The sequence below is a fragment of the Epinephelus fuscoguttatus genome, linkage group LG20 (genome assembly GCF_011397635.1).
Source record: "Epinephelus fuscoguttatus linkage group LG20, E.fuscoguttatus.final_Chr_v1".
Lineage (NCBI taxonomy): Eukaryota > Metazoa > Chordata > Actinopteri > Perciformes > Serranidae > Epinephelus > Epinephelus fuscoguttatus.
This window is the reverse complement of record NC_064771.1, coordinates 5,312,532-5,333,124: the sequence shown is the minus strand read 5'-3', so window position 1 is coordinate 5,333,124 and position 20,593 is coordinate 5,312,532. Positions and strand designations below refer to the sequence as shown.

The window sequence follows — 20,593 nt, the reverse complement described above, 5'->3', positions numbered from 1 at the left end:
CGCCAGTGTATGAATGTGTGTGTGAATGGGTGAATGTGACTCGTAGCGTAAAAAGCGCTTTGAGTGGTCAGTAGATGACTAGAAAGGTGCTATACAAATGCAGGTCCATTTACCATTTACAGAACACAAGTGGATATGAATGACTCAAGTCATCTGAAATGGTTATTTAAATATGTGTTCAATTGAACTGTCCCATTTTTCATGTATGGGAGGTCAGGATGACCTTGTATTAGTAAGCAGTGTATGGTAACTATGGTCGCTGTTTTCCTGAATTATATATTTATTTCTTGTTAAATAAAATTTAGTTTTCATTTATTCATAAGTAGTATTTATTGCTATGTATGTGCATTGACTTGAACAGCATAAAATTGACCTTTCTTTAATCATACAAAGAAAACTGATTAAGAATATAGATGTGGATGCACTTTGACTAAGTTTGTCCTGGCAGTGTACGATAACTATGGTCAGCCTACCGTGAAATGCTGCAGCCATTGTTAACATTATTACGCTTTGGTGTAAAATATTTTGTAAGATTCATGATTTAAAATCAAGCTTTAGTGTGCAGGTATGTATTATTACATATTTGTGTCTCATAAACACATAAACGCACACACGCACACATACACACATACACACACACACACACACACACACACACACAGAGTACTCACACAGCAGCCAATGAGCTGTCTCTCCTGGGCTTTCTCTTTTTGTGAGAGTCGCTGAAGTCCAGAGCAGCCTTGTCCATTCCCAGCAGCTCACTGATGCGGTCATGGCCGTAGAACTCTCCATATTTATCCATCACCTGAGGAGAAGCAGGGAGAAAACACTTTCCAGTAGGACAACATCTCAGGTAGAATAGACTGTATTTTTCGCATTGAACGTCATTCATACAAGGACAGATGACAAGATGTCATCTGTCAACAATACAACTACTATCCTCATTTTATGGCAACCAGTACATACACTGTGCTTTACTAGAGACACACAGGGTTTAGCCTTATTAATCTTCAATTTAATCCTTCCAGGATTACAGCAGTAATGTAAGTCATTTACAAAAGGAAAAAAAAGACACCTTATCTCGTTATGATGAGTTACTATCTCATAAGCACGACATCAGGATCTTGTGTTTATGAGAGAAGTTCTCATAGTTATGGAAGACTGTTAACGTATGAGGTTATATCCAATAAGTATCTTTCCATTTTTTCCATCAATTTTGTGTAACCTCTTATCCTTTGACATTGGGTGAGAGGTGATATACATCCTGAATGTGTCACCAGACTTTCACAGGGCTGACACACAGAGACAGACAATCCCTCATACTCACATTAACATCTGGCGGCAATTTAAAGTCACCAGTTAACCTAACCTGCATGTCTGTGGGCTGTAGGAGTAAGCAGGAGAACCCATGGAAACCATTCATTGTCCCCTGTCTTATCCTCTAGCCAAGATTAGCTGTGACTGAAACTATCTTTTCTCATAATTCAGAAAACATTTTTTTCTTTTGTGAATGCAGTGTGTTTTCATATAAATCACCAAAGAGGCAGGAATAGAAATGAAAGAGCAACTGGCTGCTTTTGTGGGTTTACTGAACAGCTGATCAGGCAGGAGAGGGCCTCACTGAAATGTGGCATAAATAATCATAACATGTAACATGTATGACATAACTGTACAGAGAAAAGAGAGATGGAGTGAGAGAGACTTTGTGTGTGTCTGTGCGTGTGTGTGAGTGTGAGTGTGAGTGTGAGAGAGGGAGAGGAGTTAGATCATGTCTGTCAGAGAGAAAGGTAAATGTGGCACACCTCTGTCACAATAAACTTTAATGTAGTTTGTGATCAGTGATGTGCAATTATTTTGTAATCTTGTTACCGGTTACAGAGAAGAAATTCAGTAAAATGTATCTACATTGGTGTGATACAACCAGCTGTATAATGACTCCTATGGTCTAAACCCAACCTAAATATAACAGTCAGTGAATATACAAAAAATCTAATGAACATCTTCCAACACCTGTCCTGAGTCTATGGTAGCTCAGTTATACGTGCTCCCTGTTCCACAGTTAAAAACTGAGTGGATGAGTCGAACCTTATCTGGGGTTGTATTCACAAGACATCCTGAATCTAAAAGAAGCTCAGAGAAGGTTGAGTTTGGAGAAACTCCTGAGAATAAGAGCAGCATCACAGTCCTAACTTTGGAACTCTTAAGTTTTTGGTCTATGAGTTATTCACAAAGCATGTTAATGCTAAAAGTAGTTCCCTCAGAGAACTGACCTCACAATGTGCCTTGTCAGCTGTGTAGATGTGAGAAAGGAGCCAGAGTTTGAACTTCTCATCAAGCTCTCTTTTTTCACTCTTGACACAACTATTTCTGTCTCTCTCCATGTGAACAACTGAGTGCAATATGTCTTTCAGGAGAGACTGTCTGAAAATGTGCGCCACTTTTTAAATGATTTCACTTCTCCCCCTCTTTAGAAATGCTGGCTTTTTGCCCTGTTGTTCGAATCACGTATAAACTTTTGAATTCCAAACTAGTTGGGCAACACGCTGTATGAACCACTTCTTTTCTAGAATAACCTGGCCCTAAGACCTGCCCACAGTCAGTGATGTACTGCAGGTAAGGTGCCTCATCAAATCAGTGCTTTCTAAAAACAGGGATAATGAATTTCTAATCCATATTTGCAAAAAATGTGGACAATACAGTAGAGCCTGACCAATATATCAGTATCGGTGTATATGTTGTGCCATATGCACTGATATGAACGTTTATGTTTTCTTTAATATATTTTAAGAAAAAGATGCTGATTTGTAATTATTAAATCCCCAAAGAAGTTGACTGTTATAGTACAATGATGTCATTTTTAACAGTAAGAGTTACTGTAAAACCTAGTTTAGATTAATGATTCACTATGAGACAAAACTGTTTTAGAACGTTGCAAAGAAAAGTTGCAGTGGTGTGAACTGGCCGGTCTGAGCTCGACTCAAGCCAGCTGATGGTGTCAACTGCAACTCAGGTGGTCAATTTGCTGACGGCTTGTTTTAGAACGTAAGCATGTCACCTGTTTCAACAGCCAATTGGCTTGCAGCGAAGTCTGCTGTGCAAGTCAAAACAATTGCAAACAGTGTGTTTGCTTGCTGCAGCAGGTGCTCCTCCCCCACTGAGCCCTCTGTTTCTGTCTTCATGGTGTACCAGTGTCAAATGGTGGGTCGCTGCTGCTGCTTGCTGTATGCGCTTATGCCTCCCTCACACACATTCTCATTTACTGCTTACTTGGTGCTTGTTATATATATTAGTGTGACGTATTTATTAATGATACAGTCCATCTGATGCTCGTTTTCTTTATGTTTTTCGCTGTTTCATCACTACTACAAATGCAACTGTGGCTCACTTTCACTATCCTCATTCATATTTTAACAAATTATATTCAGTCATATAATAAGCCTGAAAAGCTGGAATTCAGAACAAAAGTACAGAGAGTTGTTGCATAGAGATGATACACAATCCCATCTAGTTGCACTGGTGTGAACCAGCAGGTTTTTAGTTGCAGAAGGGCACATTGCATGTAGTTGCCTGTTTCAAGCCGTATCATCGTGAATCTTTGGTCGGGACTGGGAGTTGCCTGTTTCAAGCCGTATCATCGTGAATCTTTGGTCGGGACTGGGCTTTAAACTGTATAATATCCTGCCTCTATTACTATCACACGGCCAATAAATAAAGTATTGGTAGAGCTCTAAAATAGAGTTTCAGAAGTATTTATCTAACAAACAATCAGTCAATCAATCAATCAATCAATCCATCCATCCATCCATCCATCCATCCATCCATCCATCCATCAATCAATCAGTCTATCAGCCAATCAGTCCATAAATCAATCAATCAATCCATCCGTCTGTCTGTCCGTCCATTTAGATTTTCTCTGCTCTTCACATTTCTCTATATTGAGGAAAATGTTATTTCACATTCATTGACAAACAGGCAACTCATCAAACACTGAGGACACAGTGAAGAAGTTCAGGAAAGAAACATGATGTCATCCAACGCGGTCAACTCCGCCCCCTCTCGTAGCTTAGTCTTTGTTCTTCAGTAAAAGTGTCTCTCAGCAGCTTTGTGAATAGCTCTGAAGACGAAACTCTTAGCTGGAAACTTTGGGAGGACACCTGGTGGTAAGATAAGAACCTTTGTGAATATGGCCACAGGTCTACAAAAACAATGACTCCTACCTTCCTCTTCACAAACTTATCCCAGTAGTTGTTGGGGAAAGATCTGAAAATCAGAGGAGAACAGGCTCATGAGTCACATAAGATGGATAATTATGAAAATGTTTACAAAAAACACAAGAGAAATGCATTTGCTCAAACTTTCACTGTTGGTTTTCTCAGAGTTTGTCATGGACATGGTAATAGTTATTGTAATCATAATGTCCCCTCTGCCCTCTCTCCTTGTCGCTGCTAACTCTGTATATTGGAATGCACAAGGTACCTCTAATCTTTGTTTGCACTGCTGTGCCTGCAATGGGTTTTCTCAAACCTCATCTCGTGTTCTTGTTCTTCCTCCTGGTTCTTCAGACATCTTCCACTTAATGGCACTTGTCTTTTTAATGGATGTTGTAGCATATACTGTGCAACGTAAACTACACACTCTCAAACACACACACAGGGTGTACTCACTGTGTGTTGATTACCAGTCTGTCCCACTGTCCTTTGATGTCATCCTCAGATGGTTGTTCTGTGATATAAAGACCATCAAATTCCAGCTTCCTGGCCACCTCCTTTTCACGCTTAAAGATCACCAGTGGCACCTACACACACAGACACACACATGCACACCAATATAGTTGTAAAATAACAAACAATGTAATGTAATTACCGAAAATTCAAATCCTTGAATATGAAATGTCTGAAAATATCTAGGAAAACATTAAATAGGTAACTTTTTAGGATTTAGCTGGTTAAGGTTCTTATTAACAGCAGATACAGATTCCAACTATGTAAATGACTTCTGCTGGATCAACAGTCAGTGTCCTGCCTTGAGACAGTAGTATCCGATGATGCAGAAGAAGGAGATGACAGTGTGCAGGACAGCCAGGATCCGTAACATGGGCTCCATGTATCCACTGCTCTCCTCCAGGACAAAACGAACTGTGACAGGCTTCAGCAGCTCTCTAGCCTCATCCACCACGTCCTCCTTTGTCTCCAATGCTTCTCCTCCGAGAGGATCCCACTGAACGCCGCTGTCTGGTTGGCTGCTGGTGTACACCACCTCCCTTTCCTCAACCACAGACGAGGATGTAGAAACCTGGTAGGGGACAATTTATCAGTCTTAAAATAATAAATCAAGCTGAGTGTGTGAGAATAAAATGATGTAACTGATAACAGAATCACAAGCGGGATATAAAACGTGTAATATTATACTTTAGCCTCACAATAAAATATACTACCTTATAGAGCTAAGAATATTTAAGGGTTTTGTTTGATTGTCAGAGACGGCTTCATTGCCTTATAATGAATGGAGAGCATCTAAAGTGATGTAAAGTGATCCAACACAATTGTTCTTCCCCACATACAGCTTTTTAAAACTCCTTATGTTGTGTTTTGTTGAGACTTTGTCCTGCAGGAGCTGATTTGCTATTTTTTTTTTAAGATTTTTGCCCATATTTTGTGTTGCATTATTTTGCACAGTAGTGACTGTGTCCAACCCCTACGAATTGTGAGGGGTGAAAATAAACCGACTACAGTCCCAACCCAAGCTAATTTAATTGATTTTTTTCACCATTTGTAGGCAGGAGAGCCAGCTGTAAGTGCAGTATTATCATCATATAGAATTGATACTGCACATCCAAATTCTGTTTTGAGTTTGTTTTGGCTTGTGTGAGAGCTGTCAAGTGAACCCTGACAAAACAACTGTATTGAGATTGCCTGAAAAGTGGGCCTTAGTGCGGTTCGTTTGTGGTGTGAAAGCAAATGAACAACCCACAGGATTTTACGATAGCATATATGTGATCTTAACATAATTTCAAAACCCTTAACTACAAATAAATCCATCAGCTAATTGTGAAATCTGTCTGTGATCTTATAACTGATATTTATAAGGCTAAGTCACATTTTTTTTATATGGCCAAGTATATAACCTATTTATACAAATCATTTGGTAACCATGGTAACATGTATGGACCTCAGTGAGGATATTTACCCTGATTAAAAACCTGTGAAAACTGCTGTGCGTGTATCTGACTCTATTCCTTTTTGTTCATTTATTTATTATGTTAAAAAGTGCGTGACAGCAGTCCCACAGTGATGAGCCCTAAATCATTATTGTACGGGACACCTCCTTTTCATTTTGTCTCTTCCTGTTAGTCATTATTCAACATGTGGCTGACTTGCAGTCTAATAAAATAATCATACTCATAAGCACTTATTTCTTTGTGAGCTCTCTGTGACACCGAAGAACATAGGAACACACATCAGAGGCACTCAATGAGCTATCAGTCACCACTGATATCAGTCACTGAACACAGCTGCGTGGAAACATCGCTGATGAGAGCAGTGAGACTAAACCAAAACAGTTAAATTGTGGGCTGTAAAATGAAAACAGTGAGCTGAAAGAAGCTCTGTAGAACTGAGAGGAACGGCAGAGTTGGGTGATCGTTCTCTGTGGGTCCATTACTGTAAGCAACAACTTCCACTTTACATGTAGTCATCTGACTCACATATAAAAATACTGATAAATGCAACTTAAAAAATTTGTACTCCAAAATTTTCGTCTACATCTTCTAATCTCTCCCACTTGTACTGTCACTGTGGCAAAAATAAAATCCACGCAATGACATCAGGTGGAATATCCAATAGCATGAACAGTTATCAGCTGTCCTTTAGCTCATGACCATCACAATATCTTGCAAGTCCTCCATTTGGAAGTTATGAGCCTCTTTGTTAAAGGCTATTCCCACTAACCCCCCCTTTTGCCGCCCAATCTCTAACCTCATAACAACATCCCTGCTACGCCATTACCTTATAGAACAGGAGGATGAAATTGATTGCAAAGGCAACAAACAGCGCCAGCATCCTCATGTTGTAGAAATTCCTGGCAAAGTAGTTCTGCAGGGGAGAAAGGGAGAAGAGCTTTTAATGTGTTTTATATGTTGGACAACTAAGCAACTGCATATTAAGGCTACTTTTGGTTGCTGTAATCATTCCTCCTGTCCATATTGGCAATGATGAGATTCCTTCCGAACCAGATTCCAATGTAAGTGGTGGGGATCAAAATATAGTGTCTTCTTTCTGTGTAAAAATGACTTCTAGGGCTCACAGAAGTTAAGATGAGGCTTCAGCAGTCTGAGTTGGTGCAAATAAGTGGGTATCTATTAAGTCAAAACACACCGGCTGTGAATGGTACGCATCGAATAATATCCCCCAATTATTTCAAATGTACAACCACACACCAGCTGTGGCTAGACGCGTGTTGGCGCTCCTTGACGCGCTGCCGCACTTCATGCCACTGTCCTATTTCCAGCCCCGCCCCCTCGGAATAAAATGCACTTTCTCCCCTACTTGCACTCTGCTTATACATACCGACCCCCCTTGCAACTCTTTTTCTCTGCCCCTATTGCAGCTCAACAGCTGAGGTCAAGAAATATCTCAAGCTGAACAACTCGCAAACAGGACATTATAAAAACCATGGTCAAAAAGATATTGTCTGGCATAGTTCTTGTGATTGGCACCTCAGGTAAGAAATCAACATTCATTGGGGGTGTCAACATATGATTTTGAGCTAATGCAGAGAATAAAGAGGTACAGATCTTTACGTAAAAGAAGTAATAACTCACTAGTAATTTATCTTATTAATGTAATTTATGTGCACTTGTTTAATTTCAGCTCAGTGTGAGAGTCTTTACTGTGTTTTGCTGTCATTTATGGTTGCGCTATTTTCTCTCCACACTGTTTTGAAAAGGGCGGGACTCTGCTCTGCTCCCTCCACACACTACGGAGCAAAGTACAGGAGAGGAGAAACAGGTGAATTGAACGTTACTCGAATTAACAACATTTTGTCACAGGACATGATAAAAGCCATCATTGTTTGCTAACACAATACTATTAGCTACCACTTGTGAAATGTAAACACAATGCAGTGACACACGTCTACAGGCGATGTGTGCACGTGGTCATAATGTCAAGAACTGGAATTTAAATTTAAAATTTTTTACTTTTCTGCACTGAGACATAATCTTTCAAGAGAGAATAAGGATGTGTCTAAAATTTTATTTTTTTTCTCCAGCCCTGGTATCTTCCAAAGATTCCCTGGATGATGTTCCCATGCTAAGCTGCTGCGAGGGGATGGTAAAACAGAGAGGGTGCCCTGCTGCTTTTCCCGTTTCTATTTTTCATTTTATATTTTATTTTTTAAGTTTGGCCCATGGTATCAATTCTCAATTGAAAACGTGATGCATTTGAGTTTAATTCTGTGAGACTGCAGGAGCCTCTGCCCATCCCTCTTCTATTTCCCTTGTTGTCAGCCAAAACAGTTAACGCACACAAACCAAGGGCCCTGCAGAGCAGCATCCACGTGTCCCTGACCTGCCCTCATGGACAGCCAGGTAACAATAGTGTTTGCCCTAAGCCTCAGAATTGTTTGTCACTGCTGTGAAATTTAAAAAAAAAAAAAAAAAAAAAAAAAAAATCTCAATACAGCCACACTAATTTAGGCAATAACCCACCATAAAGCTTAACACCAATCGAGCCAATCTCCCTTCTCTGACTAATTCTGGTTCACCAACTTCCCATTGTGAGTGGAGACAGCTGTGTAACTACTTTCCCACTTCTATGTGTTTCTATAAACCTGAACTTAACATAAAATAATGTTTGTGCCTCTCACATTGCAGCTCTGATAATTAATTTAAGAAATCTGGCGTGGTCTGATGCTGCAACTGCTGCAGTTGTCTATTCTCTGGGATTCTTTAAGAATATTTAAAGCTGATTTAGAGGATAATTATAAGAATTAGTCGCGGGGGGGCTGGAGCCTATCCCAGCTACATCGGGCGAGAGGCAGGGTACACCCTGGACAGGTCGCCAGACTATCGCAGGGCTGACACATAGAGACAGACAACCATTCACGCTCACATTCACACCTATGGACAATTTAGAGTCTCCAATTAACCTAGTCCCCAATCTGCATGTCTTTGGACTGTGGGAGGAAGCCGGAGTGCCCGGAGAGAACCCACGCTGACACGGGGAGAACATGCAAACTCCACACAGAAGGGCTCGAACCGGCAACCCTCTTGCTGTGAGGCGAGAGTGCTAACCACCACACCACCGTGCCGCCCCAGTTTTCTTTTATACAAAACATTATTGTTTATCATTTTTAAAGCGGTGGATTGAATTTAAAAAATGTGAATTAATTTCATTTATGAGCCAACAGGAAAAAATATAAAAACAAGCCCTGCAATAACGCATGTATAGGCTGAAGTTAATGTCAATGAACCAAACTTTCCCTCAAAAGACTATTTTTCTTTTCAGCAATCTGGATTTCATATCTAACTGAAGAACTTTGATATAGAAATCATCAGAGTGTGTCTGTGTGTCAGAGCAACATCAAGACATTTCCACCGCAAACTGATGCAGGAAAATTCAGCAGAATGCAGAAAATTAAGTGGTTGATGATCAGATAATCCTGGACACTGGTCCTCACCACATTAGAATCACATTATGAAGGGGACCTATTTCTGGCCTGTATGAACAGGAGCAGTGACTTCAGCAACCAAAAACTATAAAACTGTGTGAATATGTTTATGACTGGAAAATTCTGAGTTAGCAGAGACAGTTGACCACTACCACTAAATAAATGGAAAAGTTGTACCAGTAGTTTCCTCTGGTAGGCTATGATCTTCTTCAAGAAGGCAGACTCCTGTAGATCTGGTTCATCAGACTTTGAGGTGTGGTGTCTTCTGACTTTTGGCTTCATCTTCTCATTCTTCTGTTGTTTCTCTTGTTTCTCTACATGTCCACTCCTGGAATCACGAGACAAATGACACTTACACACAGCTAACAATAAAATGCTGATTCACTGTGGCTTCCTTTGGAAGGCTCAGTAAATAGACTGGCCAATAAATGATTTTTACAATAATGGTCTTCAAACAAAAACTAAATAGTAAAGGTGTGTACATTTATAAGTCGCTACATCTAACTCCACATATTCCCACTGATCATCATGTTTCCTTTCAACAGAAAGCATGTGGCAAATGACAAGGTTGAAGTATTCAGAATGTACAATTGTTTTGTTTGTGGACAACATTATCTACAAAACACATTTGCTTTTGAATTCTTAACTCGCTCTAAAATGTGGTTGAAAGCTCTGGAAAAAAAAAATAGAAAGTGGATTGAGGATTATCTTTTCTTTTTTTTTTTGTTTTGGTCAAAATATTCTGCACAGTGAGTGTAGACTGGTTTTGGCTACGACTGTTATCTTTCACTCTAATGACCAACCTAACATGTAGTGGTGACAGGTTGTACCTCTTCTGTAACTGGTTACTATTGTAGTAATCAGATTACATAACAAAAATATGTACATACTCTGTTTTCTCAGGTTCACATTCTGTTTCTGCTGTTGCTTCCTTCTCCTCTGAGGTAGAGCTCTTTGACTGCAACAGAAAATATCATTAGACAGACCAGACAATTTTTATTTGTATTTATATACATACAAGCTGCGAAATTTCGGTTTATTTCAACCCGTCTCCTATCATCCTAAATTTGTTTCAAGTCACTAGTGACATAGAAATAATAGTTAGCATGTTAGCCGTTAGCCTAGATACAGTCGTAGCGTCAGACCTTTTAAAACTTGATTGAATGAGCATCCTTTCAAGTGCAAAGTTAGTCCACTAAACGAGCTTTTTCTCCACAAAGACCGCCTCATATCGTTAGAATAAATGTCAGAGAACATATAGAAAATGACATGTAAACATGTTGTCTTACCTTACCGGTGTGGTGCCATGTTTGTTGTTTACCATTTAGCTAAGGCTGCAACTGGTCCCATTCCTTGCAACAGAGGTATTCCTCTTCTGTGGGCACTGGGGCACAGCATTGACAGGTAACGTTACACCACCGATCTCCAGAGCTAAATCCTTCCAGCAGCCATTCCTCCTCTGTCGTCCTCTACCTGTTGCGCCTCTCTCTCTCTCCTCCTCCATTCTTCAGTTTCACGAAGCTCTTTGTCAGTGTATTCTGGCTCAAATAAATAAGGGTGGCCATCGCCTCTCGATGTGGAAAGCCTATATACTAACATTCCACATTTAGGTGGTCTTCAGAGTTGTTGTCTTACCTTACTGTGTGTTTACCGTTTACCTCTGCTTCCCAAAGCGCGGCCGAAATATCGTGAGAACAAGCAGCGATCTCATACCGTGCCTGAAATCTCGTGAGAACACGCCATAGCAGCTGCAAGGCAGAACTGGACAGTAGCCTGAAAGGTTCATTCATTTATTTTATGAAAGATTTATAGAATAATGGCTGACTTTTTGCCAGACTTTGACTTTGTGGAGGAGGAATTTGATTTTGCATTGTTTTATGGCCGCCCTTATTTATTAGAGCCAGAATATACTGACGAAGAGCTTCGTGAAATTGAAGAACGGAGGAGGAGAGAGAGAGAGGCGCAACAGGTAGAGGACGACAGAGGAAGAATGGCTGCTGGAAGGATTTAGTTCTGGAGATCGGTGGTGTAACGTTACCTGTGAATGCTGTACCCCAATGCCCACAGAAGAGGAATACCTCTGTTGCAAGGAATGGGACTGGTTGCAGCCTTAGCTAAATGGTAAACAACAAACATGGCACCACACCGGTAAGGTAAGACAACACGTTTACATGTCGTTTTCTATATGTTCTCTGACATTTATCCTAACGATATGAGGCGGTCTTTGTGGAGAAAAAGCTCGTTTAGTGGACTAACTTTGCACTTGCCCGTTCAATCAAGTTTTAACAGGTCTGACGCTACAGCTGTATCTAGGCTAACGGCTAACATGCTAACTATTATTTCTATGTCACTAGTCACTTGAAACAAATTTAGGACGATAGGAGACAGGTTGAAATGAACCCAAATTTCCCTTTAAAAGCCCTGAAAACCTATTTTCTCAATCAGCTTCTTCTTGTGGCTGATAGTATCCTTCATGAACACAAAATTGTTTGCCAAAGTTAGAATTATTTAGACAATCTGAGGCAGGACATTTATGTTCCTCTTCTTTATCTGTGTTTATGAGACTGCTTGGAAGTGGGTGGAACTTGAAAATTGGAAAAACATGTCACATAATTTGATGCACTAATCAGGATTTAGCAACATCTGAATCAAATTTGAAGACACTGATCTGCACACATAGTCCTAAAGATGCAGATTACAAGGGTTTACCATCATACCTAAGGGCATTTTGTTCCCTGGACTTTAAATGTGATTGTTTCTTATTTAGTCATGATTGTCAATGTCTGTCTTACGGTCGGTCTACCACTTTGGTTCAGACTGAAATGCCTCAACAATGACCGCATAGATTGTCATAAAATTTAGCACACACATTCATGTTCCCCTCAGGATGAACCGAAATAACATTTTTGATTCTCTTACTTTTCCTCATGTGCCATCATCAGGTCAACATTTTAATTTGTCCAGTAATTTGGTTTATGATTTGGTTTATGGCCAAATTACTGCAAACCTGATGACACTCCCATCAGCGTCATCTGTATTTTATGTTTAGTGCTAACAAGCAAATGTTAGCTTACACAAACACTAAACTACAGAAGTAAACATGGCAAAGATCACTCCTGCTCAACCTCAGCATGTCAGCATGCTGACTTAAGCATTTTGCTCGGAACACCGCTGTGCCTAAGTACAGTTTCCCAGAGCTGCTGCCACATTTGTGAGGAACATATTATCAGTTTGGTTTTCTAGCACCCAATATTGTACGACAAACACCACAACAACCAAACAAGGACAATATATGGGTTAAGACTGACCAACAGGTAACGTGATATGTTGGTCCCAGAGCAAGGCTAACCACAACAGCTAGCACTTGGAGTCCAATTTGTTTATGTATTGTGTAGTTAATGTTAGCTTCTTAGATATTCTTTTTCCGGATGGGTTTGTGTGGCAAGGACATTCACTGGGCCTCATTCATGAAATGTCCAGAACCTGGAACACATCAACGCTGATAATTAGCACAGGACCCAGTATGCACAGTTGTCACGCAGAAAATTTGCATCCAGAATTTTTCCTTTTCCTGAAAATGATTTTTGTCTACAGGTTGTATTTCTGTATGATTGACCACATCAGTCAATTTTTGAGAGACCAGTTGAAAATGACAGGAATTTAAGAAAGACTGAAAGAAAGAAAGAACGTCTGTCCGTCCTGGAAGAGGGATCCCTCCTCAGTTGCTGTTCTTGAGGTTTCTACCATTCCCCGTTCAAGGCTTTTTTTTTTGGGGGGGGGGGGGATTTCCTTATCCGCTGTGAGGATGGATATTGTATGCTGTAAAACCCTCTGAGGCAAATTGTGATTTGTGATATTGGGCTTTATGAATAAAATTGACTGATTGATTGATTGATTGATTGATAAGATTATGAAAAAATAACTGAAGACTTACGTGATGCCTCCGTCTGAGCTCAGGTGCTGCTGTGGGTGGGGTTGGGGGGGTTGGGGAAGGAACTGGGGAGTTGAGCAGTTCGGTCAGGCTGGCATTAGGGTTATGTGGGGTGATCTTGTATTGGCCTCCCTCTCTTCTTAAGTCAAGGCCAAAAATGTCTGACAGCAGCTCTGTCTCACTGGTGTTCACTGCCAGGTCAGCCAGGTCCTCTTTTGGGGAGCTGCGGTCAGAGGTTCTCCTCTCTCTGTCCTCCCCTTCACCCCTCACCTCATCCTGGGTGGGGTCAGGCATGTTGGCCAGCAGCTCTGACACCTGGAATAGGCAGTTATGTATTTAAGAACAGCTCTTATTGTGTTTAGTTTCAATGACCTGTGCATACACTGCTGTATTGTTTTAGAATTATGTGTAGTAACCTTTATAGTCTTGGCCCCCTCCACCAGATTGCCTCCCATGAAGGTATTGTAGAAGATTCTGCAAAATCCTCGGGCCACACTGAATGCCACATGGAGGAGGCCCAGCAGCACTGACCAGTAGAAGGACACCAGGGTGGTCACCATGTCCTTCACTGTCATGTTCTTTATCTTCTTCATCTGCTTCTTCAAACTCTTCATGGACAGGACCTGAAAAAAGAGAAAAGGTATAGCTGGTCCATTTAGTGGTACATAACTACTTACTGCTGAGTAGTGACAAGGACTGTTCAATGCCCAGCATTTACACATTGAACCGGTGAATGGTCAAGCTCCAAAAATAGAAATCAATACATGGCGGCAGATACTGTCATTGTTGACGGGCCACCACAACTAAATGAATGTGTGGGAATCTGTGCACATAAACATTTAAAAAAAACTCTCTTTCATACTTTTTGCTAGAGTGCCATTAGTTCATACTGCATGCCAATGGTGGCACTGGTGCCCAAGGTTGCCGACTCCTAGCTTAGCATAAGACTGGAAGCAGGGGGGGGGACAGCAAGCTTGGCATTGTCCAATCCTCAAATACACCTCTAAAGCTTACTTCCGAACACAGTTATCTTTTTTGTAGCCTATAACTTGTACAGAAAACAGAATTGTAAAAGCGAAAATTTGTGTTCAAAAGTTATGTGCTGGAACTATAACCAATATTTAAAGCTGGAGTAGGCAGATTTATTTTGGCTTTAATGGGCAAAAATTCCACATTAAACATTGACCATATTGTAATTCAGTTCCTCTTGGTTCTGTTTTTAGGCTTCAGAAAATCTAGCCCCTGATATGAGACCTTGGCCAAACACAGGTCATTTCAGAGAGAAAGTTGCTATTCCAGCACTGGCAACAGCTGTATACACTGCAAAGTTACTTTAAAAAAGGAAGACAGACTTATCAAACAGTTTAAAAGAAAGTCAGACAATGAACACAAGAAAACGTGTCAATATCGGCAAAGTATTTCAAAGATGGAGAGAAAATTGCTGCTAATAGTTTAGTCTTTTGCTAACTGGAGCCAAAGGGTCATGGCTGCTGTTAATCTAAGTTTATATTTATGTAGGTAACGTTAGCTTAAATCTTGAATCACAGTTTGCCCTTCAACTCATTCCACAGCAAACTTTCTGTTGCTGCTGTAACAAACGTTAGAACTGGTACTTCCACTGGCCACCAGTCACCAACCAATGATTCGTGTCCAGAGCTGCTGTCTGCTCTCTTGCGAAGCAGTCCACAGTGGTGGGGAGTGAGATGTAGGGACTGTAGGGTGGCTAGCAGCTAATTCTTGTGTCATTTGTGGTCTGATAGAAAGACAGAGTGGAGCAAGGAGGGGTTGAGCAAATGTGCTGTGTGCAACTGTTCAGTGATATAACATTAGATAAATCAATGTATGGGAAACACTGGGTTACTATGAAGCATGTGTAAATGCCCATGGTCTTCTGGTGGGAGGGGCTTAGGATACAGAGAGGAGAGCAGCAGCAGGAGGGTGCATTTCCAAATTCTGCCTTTTTTTTTTTTTTTCCTTTTCTAGATTTCTGCCAACCCCAGCTTTAACACACAGGCATGAGATTCTATCAATCTTCTCACCCCACCCGTGAAAAAAAAAAAAACAACAATCTTATTTTCAAAAATCTGTTAGCTGTGTTTGGGGCTGTGTGTGCTCTCACCTTTATCAGCAGCATGACGTTGTATCTCAGAGCCAACAGAGCCATGCGGACAGTGGTAACAGAGAAGAAGCCCATCTCAGGGTTCTCCTCGTCTGGCTTCTCTCGCTCACTCTCCTCTTTCACTGCTGAGCGCTCACCAGCATCAGACATCTGAGCCGCCAGCTGCATTTCAAAGATGGTATCCTCACAGAAGTTCACAAACAGCTCCATCTTTTCCTTCTCCCCTCCTTCATTCACCACATCAAAGATGAATTGACGCTTGGATTCTTTGACCTGGGCACAAGATATATTAGTGAAAACAAGGAGCTGGAAGGAAATTTGCAGATTTCTAGTCACTTTTCAGTCCTGTAACCAAATGGAGTGGTGTGACAATCAAATGACAAGTGTCATATTAATTGTTTGATGTGCTTTGCCATCTTTACCTGAGGTTTCTCCCACTGTGTGCGACTGGACTCGCTGATCTCAAAGTAGACCCTCTCAATACGCTTGGCACTGCCCATGATCTCGATCCGGCCCAGGTAGGGTTGGAAGTAGTTGAGGACACTATCTGCAAGCTCCAGGAAGGTCTGCAGCCGCGTGTCATGAGGCATGTGCTCCGATAGGTTGGTCAGCAAAACCGCCACATTGAAGCCAATATCCTTTTAAATCACAGTTCAAAGTGTTTTTTTTTCTCATTTGCATAAAAGCTTGTTTTTTCAGCACTCAACCTCTGGAAATCTTTAATAAAAGAACAGTTTACCCTAAAATCAAAAATACATATTCAAATTCTTACCTGTGGTGCTACATATAAATCTAGATTGTTTTGGTGTGAGTTGCTGAGTGTTGGAGATATCAGCCGTAGAGATGTCTGCCTTCTCACCAATATGCAGTAATGGAACTAGATGGCACTCGGCTTGTGGTGCTCAAAGTGCCAAAAAAATACATTTAAAAAATCCAACAACAATATCTCTTTCCAGAATTCATGACTGAGTTACTCAAGATAATCCACAAACCTTGATTTCAGCAGTTTCAGTTGCATCTACTCATGGATGAGAGGCTTGTGCTTGTGACAGCTTAAAATGTAAACATTAATAGCGTCCTCAGCTGAGCTGTAACGTTAGCTAGCTCAGTGGTGCTAGGTGAGCATCAGTACATGCATGCTTCCTTCTGCGTGGTGATACGGTTGACAGGTGTAGTTCAGTAGTAAGAAAATAGTTCCTGAATGAAACTGCTCACAACAAGGTTTGTGGATTATCTGGAGAAACTAGGTCATGACTTCTGGAAAAAGACATTGCTGTTGAGTTTTTCAAATGTACTTTTTGGCACTTTCAGCACCACAAGCCCAGTGTCATCTTGCTCCATCATGCTGGAGAAAAGGCAGACATCTCTATGGTAGATATCGCCAACACTCATCAGCTCACACCAAAACAAAGATGAATAGCACTGCAGGTAGGAGGAAAATAACTGTCTCTTGAAGCATTCTGATGTGATTCAAGAAACTGAAAAGTTGTTGCAGTATAAATTTAAACTACAGTATGTTGTTAATCTCTCCATAATGAGTGCTGTCCCACTTGAGCTCAGAAACTAATTCAATACTAAGCCTTTCTTATCCCACCTCACTGTAATTCAAGCAAGTAGAGCCATTGTATGATCCCCGGAACCAACAAAACAAAGGGGCTAATTAGTGTCTGATTAAGCTGCTAATACAGAAGCTCAAGAACAGGGGATGCCCCATGTTGGGTTCCCCATACAGTGTGTGTGCCACACTTGTGAGAAATACTAACTCGGAATCACCAGACCTCTCAGTGCATTTCTTGGCCTTATTAATAGGCGCAGACCAAAATACCAAAAACCAAAATAGACTTATGACCAATCAGAGCAACAAAATGTGACCTACAATCAGTCAGAGCAATGAAACCCTTTTCTGCAAACATTTGAGGGGAGAAATAGACAATGCAGAGACAGAATCTTGATTCATAATTGATCAGCGCTGCCTTGTTTGACACTTTGATCTGAGTTTTGTGAGCATGGTGCATATCACTGCACAGAGCAGAGACCAATGAGGCTCCTCTGTCAATCATTATATCAGTATTAGATAGATAGTTGTGATTGACCTGCCCAGGATCTGGCCAGTGTTTGAATGGGACGGGGACCAGACGCATCTGCCAGAGCAACTGAAACATGACCTCACTTTGTCTGGTTCTCAGGCTGAAGAAATACAAAAATTCTACAAATTACTGATTCTACTCTGATATTGCTAGAAAAAATATCCTCAACTCCTTTATCCAGTCCAACAAAGAGATAGAAAAAAGGAGACAGAAATAGAAATAAGCAGAGAGCTCTCCTACTAAACCCCCTCTGAGATGTTGAAACCATTCTCTAAGAATAGATTTTAATAACTGATTTAAAGGGCTTATAGTTGGACAATATAAGGCCTTTTAAGACTTTCTTAGAGATCTTTAAGATCTGTAAACATCAAGGCTGTTACCTTGGCTGGCTCATGAAAACGCTCCACAAATTCTTCATAGTCCAGGAGTTCATTCTCATCAGTCTCAGCACACGAGAGTAGGAACTCTGTCTCAGACTGAGTGTAGTGTTTGTGGCTCTCCATGGCCTTATGGAAGTCCCTCTTGGAGATGACACCTGTGAGTTCAATCATAAATCTATAAATCATCATCAGCTTTCTCCAAGTAACTTTGGAAATCACTGTACATTCATATAATTCTGATGCTTCCCCCCTGACAAACATGATTAAAGAAAATGTGTTTTTAGAGCCTTGCCTTTTCCATCAGGGTCATACTCCTTGAAGGCATCTGAAGAGGTCAGGTCTTTCAGCTTGAGGAACATGTCAAAAAACTTGAGGATCATCTCCACATTGTTGGAGGACTCTACTAACATGTCCACCATCTGCTTCCCAATGGTGCCATTCACCACGTTACCTGCCAAACACATTTCCCATAAAAGAAGTACCTTGACACCACAACATGCCAGATTTTGAACTATACACAGCAGAAAATACCTTGATCAAAGTGTTTGCAATGAGCATTTTGAGGTTTAAAAGGTGTTTAAAATGGTGATGGTGAAAAGAATAGGTTAAAAAGTAAGTTCTTTTTACAGACTATTTTAAGATGTTGATTGAACAGTTACATTTAGACCATATTTCATATTGATTTTCAACTGAGAAATTTGGATGTGCTTTCTTAGTAAGGCCCCAAAATGATGATAGGGTATTATTTGCACACTATAGAGGATGAAAAATCTCCTTATTGCAAATCTCGGTGAAATATGTTCTAAATGTGAATGTTCAATCAACAACTTTAAATAGTCGGTGGAAAAACTTTCACTTTTGAACTGGTTCTGAATGTCTTTTTCACTGGCGACCAACAGAAAAAGTTCACTGGGTTAATCATGTTTTCAGAACTCAATATTTGATGCCTGTTTGCTTATGACACTGCTCATTTTGTCGTAGGACACTGACAACATGACAGTCAACTGAATTAACAGTGACCTGCCACACTAGTTTAACAGAACAAGTTTCAGTTTGTCCGACAAGACATCCATCCAGAACAATGCATGGTAGTGGGCAAAATTTTAGGATGTGCTTAATGAGATGATTCAAAGCATGACATCAATTTAAGAAGTATCATTGTTTCATTTATCCTTGGAATGCAATGTCTTTTACTATGCAATATGAAAGTAGACAGATACGTCTGTTTCCTTTGTCACTGGCCTATCTAGCGCTATAGATAAAGCCCTCTGATAGCCATATGTGCTTTTTTGAGAGACGATCAAGACTTTGCAATAGTAAACTTAAAGTTCCCCTCCAAACACGTCTTATGCTGGGTTCACACTACATGACATTTTTGTCTGTTCCGACAGTCATAACAGATTAGGCGATTGTGGAGTCATAAAATCGTGCCCTGACTTGGCCGACAGACATGACAGACTGCAAAATGGTCCACGACCAATCATCCCTGGTTGTTTTTTTTACGTGTGATGTCAATACCATTATTTCAGTCACTGTGTCTGTTCATGTGCCAGCTGAAATATTATTGTAGTAACATAGAAAGCGCCACCAAATGGGAGGAGCTACATTTGAAGTACCATATGACAATTATGCGAGTTACCGAATCCTTCCTTCATGTTTCACAATAAAAGCCTGTTTTGAAAATGAAGGGATTCTCTCAACTGAATTATAAGGGGCTTTTAATTTTAAACAGATACAAGAGGTGTTAAGTTTAAAATTATGGCGTGACGCATTAACTTTATCAAGGCAAATGGGAGCGGATTAAAAGTAGAAGTAGAAAAATACAGAGGGAATGAGAAATAAAGACCAGTTTCTAATGTAGTCTGTTTCAAATGAAGGTGGTATCCTCTGCAGTTGTGGTACATAAAAGCCCAAACACTATTTGTGAATTGTATTACTTTACATCCCTTTCCACTAAGAAGAAATAACATTCTTTGCTAGCCTAATGCTAATGGCAGTACTAACTGGGTTGCTGAAGTGCCTCTGTTGTTTTACACCATCACTTTTCTTTTTTACTCTGTTGTGGTAACGTCCCTAAAGGAAATATCAAAAAGGCTGGAGTGTTGCTGACTTACAGTTGTCCATGGCAGCAGATCTCTCTGTGTTTCTATTGGTCAAAGTGACGGCTGTGACGGGAGATGTCGGGAACGACAAAAAGAAAATCAAACATGCTAGACTTTCTGTCGGGACGCTGTAAGGTGTCCCATACACTGCACCGGTTGTTGTCCACTATGACACACCACACGATATGAAACAATGGGTTATCCTGTACGATACTCATTGTTGTTCACGACCTGAGCCAACACCGTACGACGTAATGTCGGGCTATAATCGGGCTGATGTTGTGTATTGTGAACCCTGCATTAAA

At 40.6% G+C, this 20,593-nt stretch overlaps 1 protein-coding gene across 1 annotated transcript in view; it reads right to left on the bottom strand.

The window, feature by feature from the left end:
* Positions 1–20,593, bottom strand: part of ryr2a (ryanodine receptor 2a (cardiac)) — a 254,922-nt gene that overhangs the window by 13,478 nt on the left and 220,851 nt on the right. The window contains exons 95-107 of the mRNA XM_049562736.1: positions 18,479–18,637; positions 18,187–18,341; positions 16,142–16,357; positions 15,720–15,992; positions 14,017–14,223; positions 13,604–13,915; positions 10,560–10,627; positions 9,847–9,997; positions 7,005–7,091; positions 5,023–5,292; positions 4,665–4,795; positions 4,218–4,260; positions 672–805 (exon numbers count right to left, since the gene is read on the bottom strand). Of these exons, the coding sequence (XP_049418693.1) occupies positions 672–805; positions 4,218–4,260; positions 4,665–4,795; positions 5,023–5,292; positions 7,005–7,091; positions 9,847–9,997; positions 10,560–10,627; positions 13,604–13,915; positions 14,017–14,223; positions 15,720–15,992; positions 16,142–16,357; positions 18,187–18,341; positions 18,479–18,637 (2,206 nt within the window). The remainder of the gene's footprint in view (positions 1–671; positions 806–4,217; positions 4,261–4,664; positions 4,796–5,022; positions 5,293–7,004; positions 7,092–9,846; positions 9,998–10,559; positions 10,628–13,603; positions 13,916–14,016; positions 14,224–15,719; positions 15,993–16,141; positions 16,358–18,186; positions 18,342–18,478; positions 18,638–20,593) is intronic.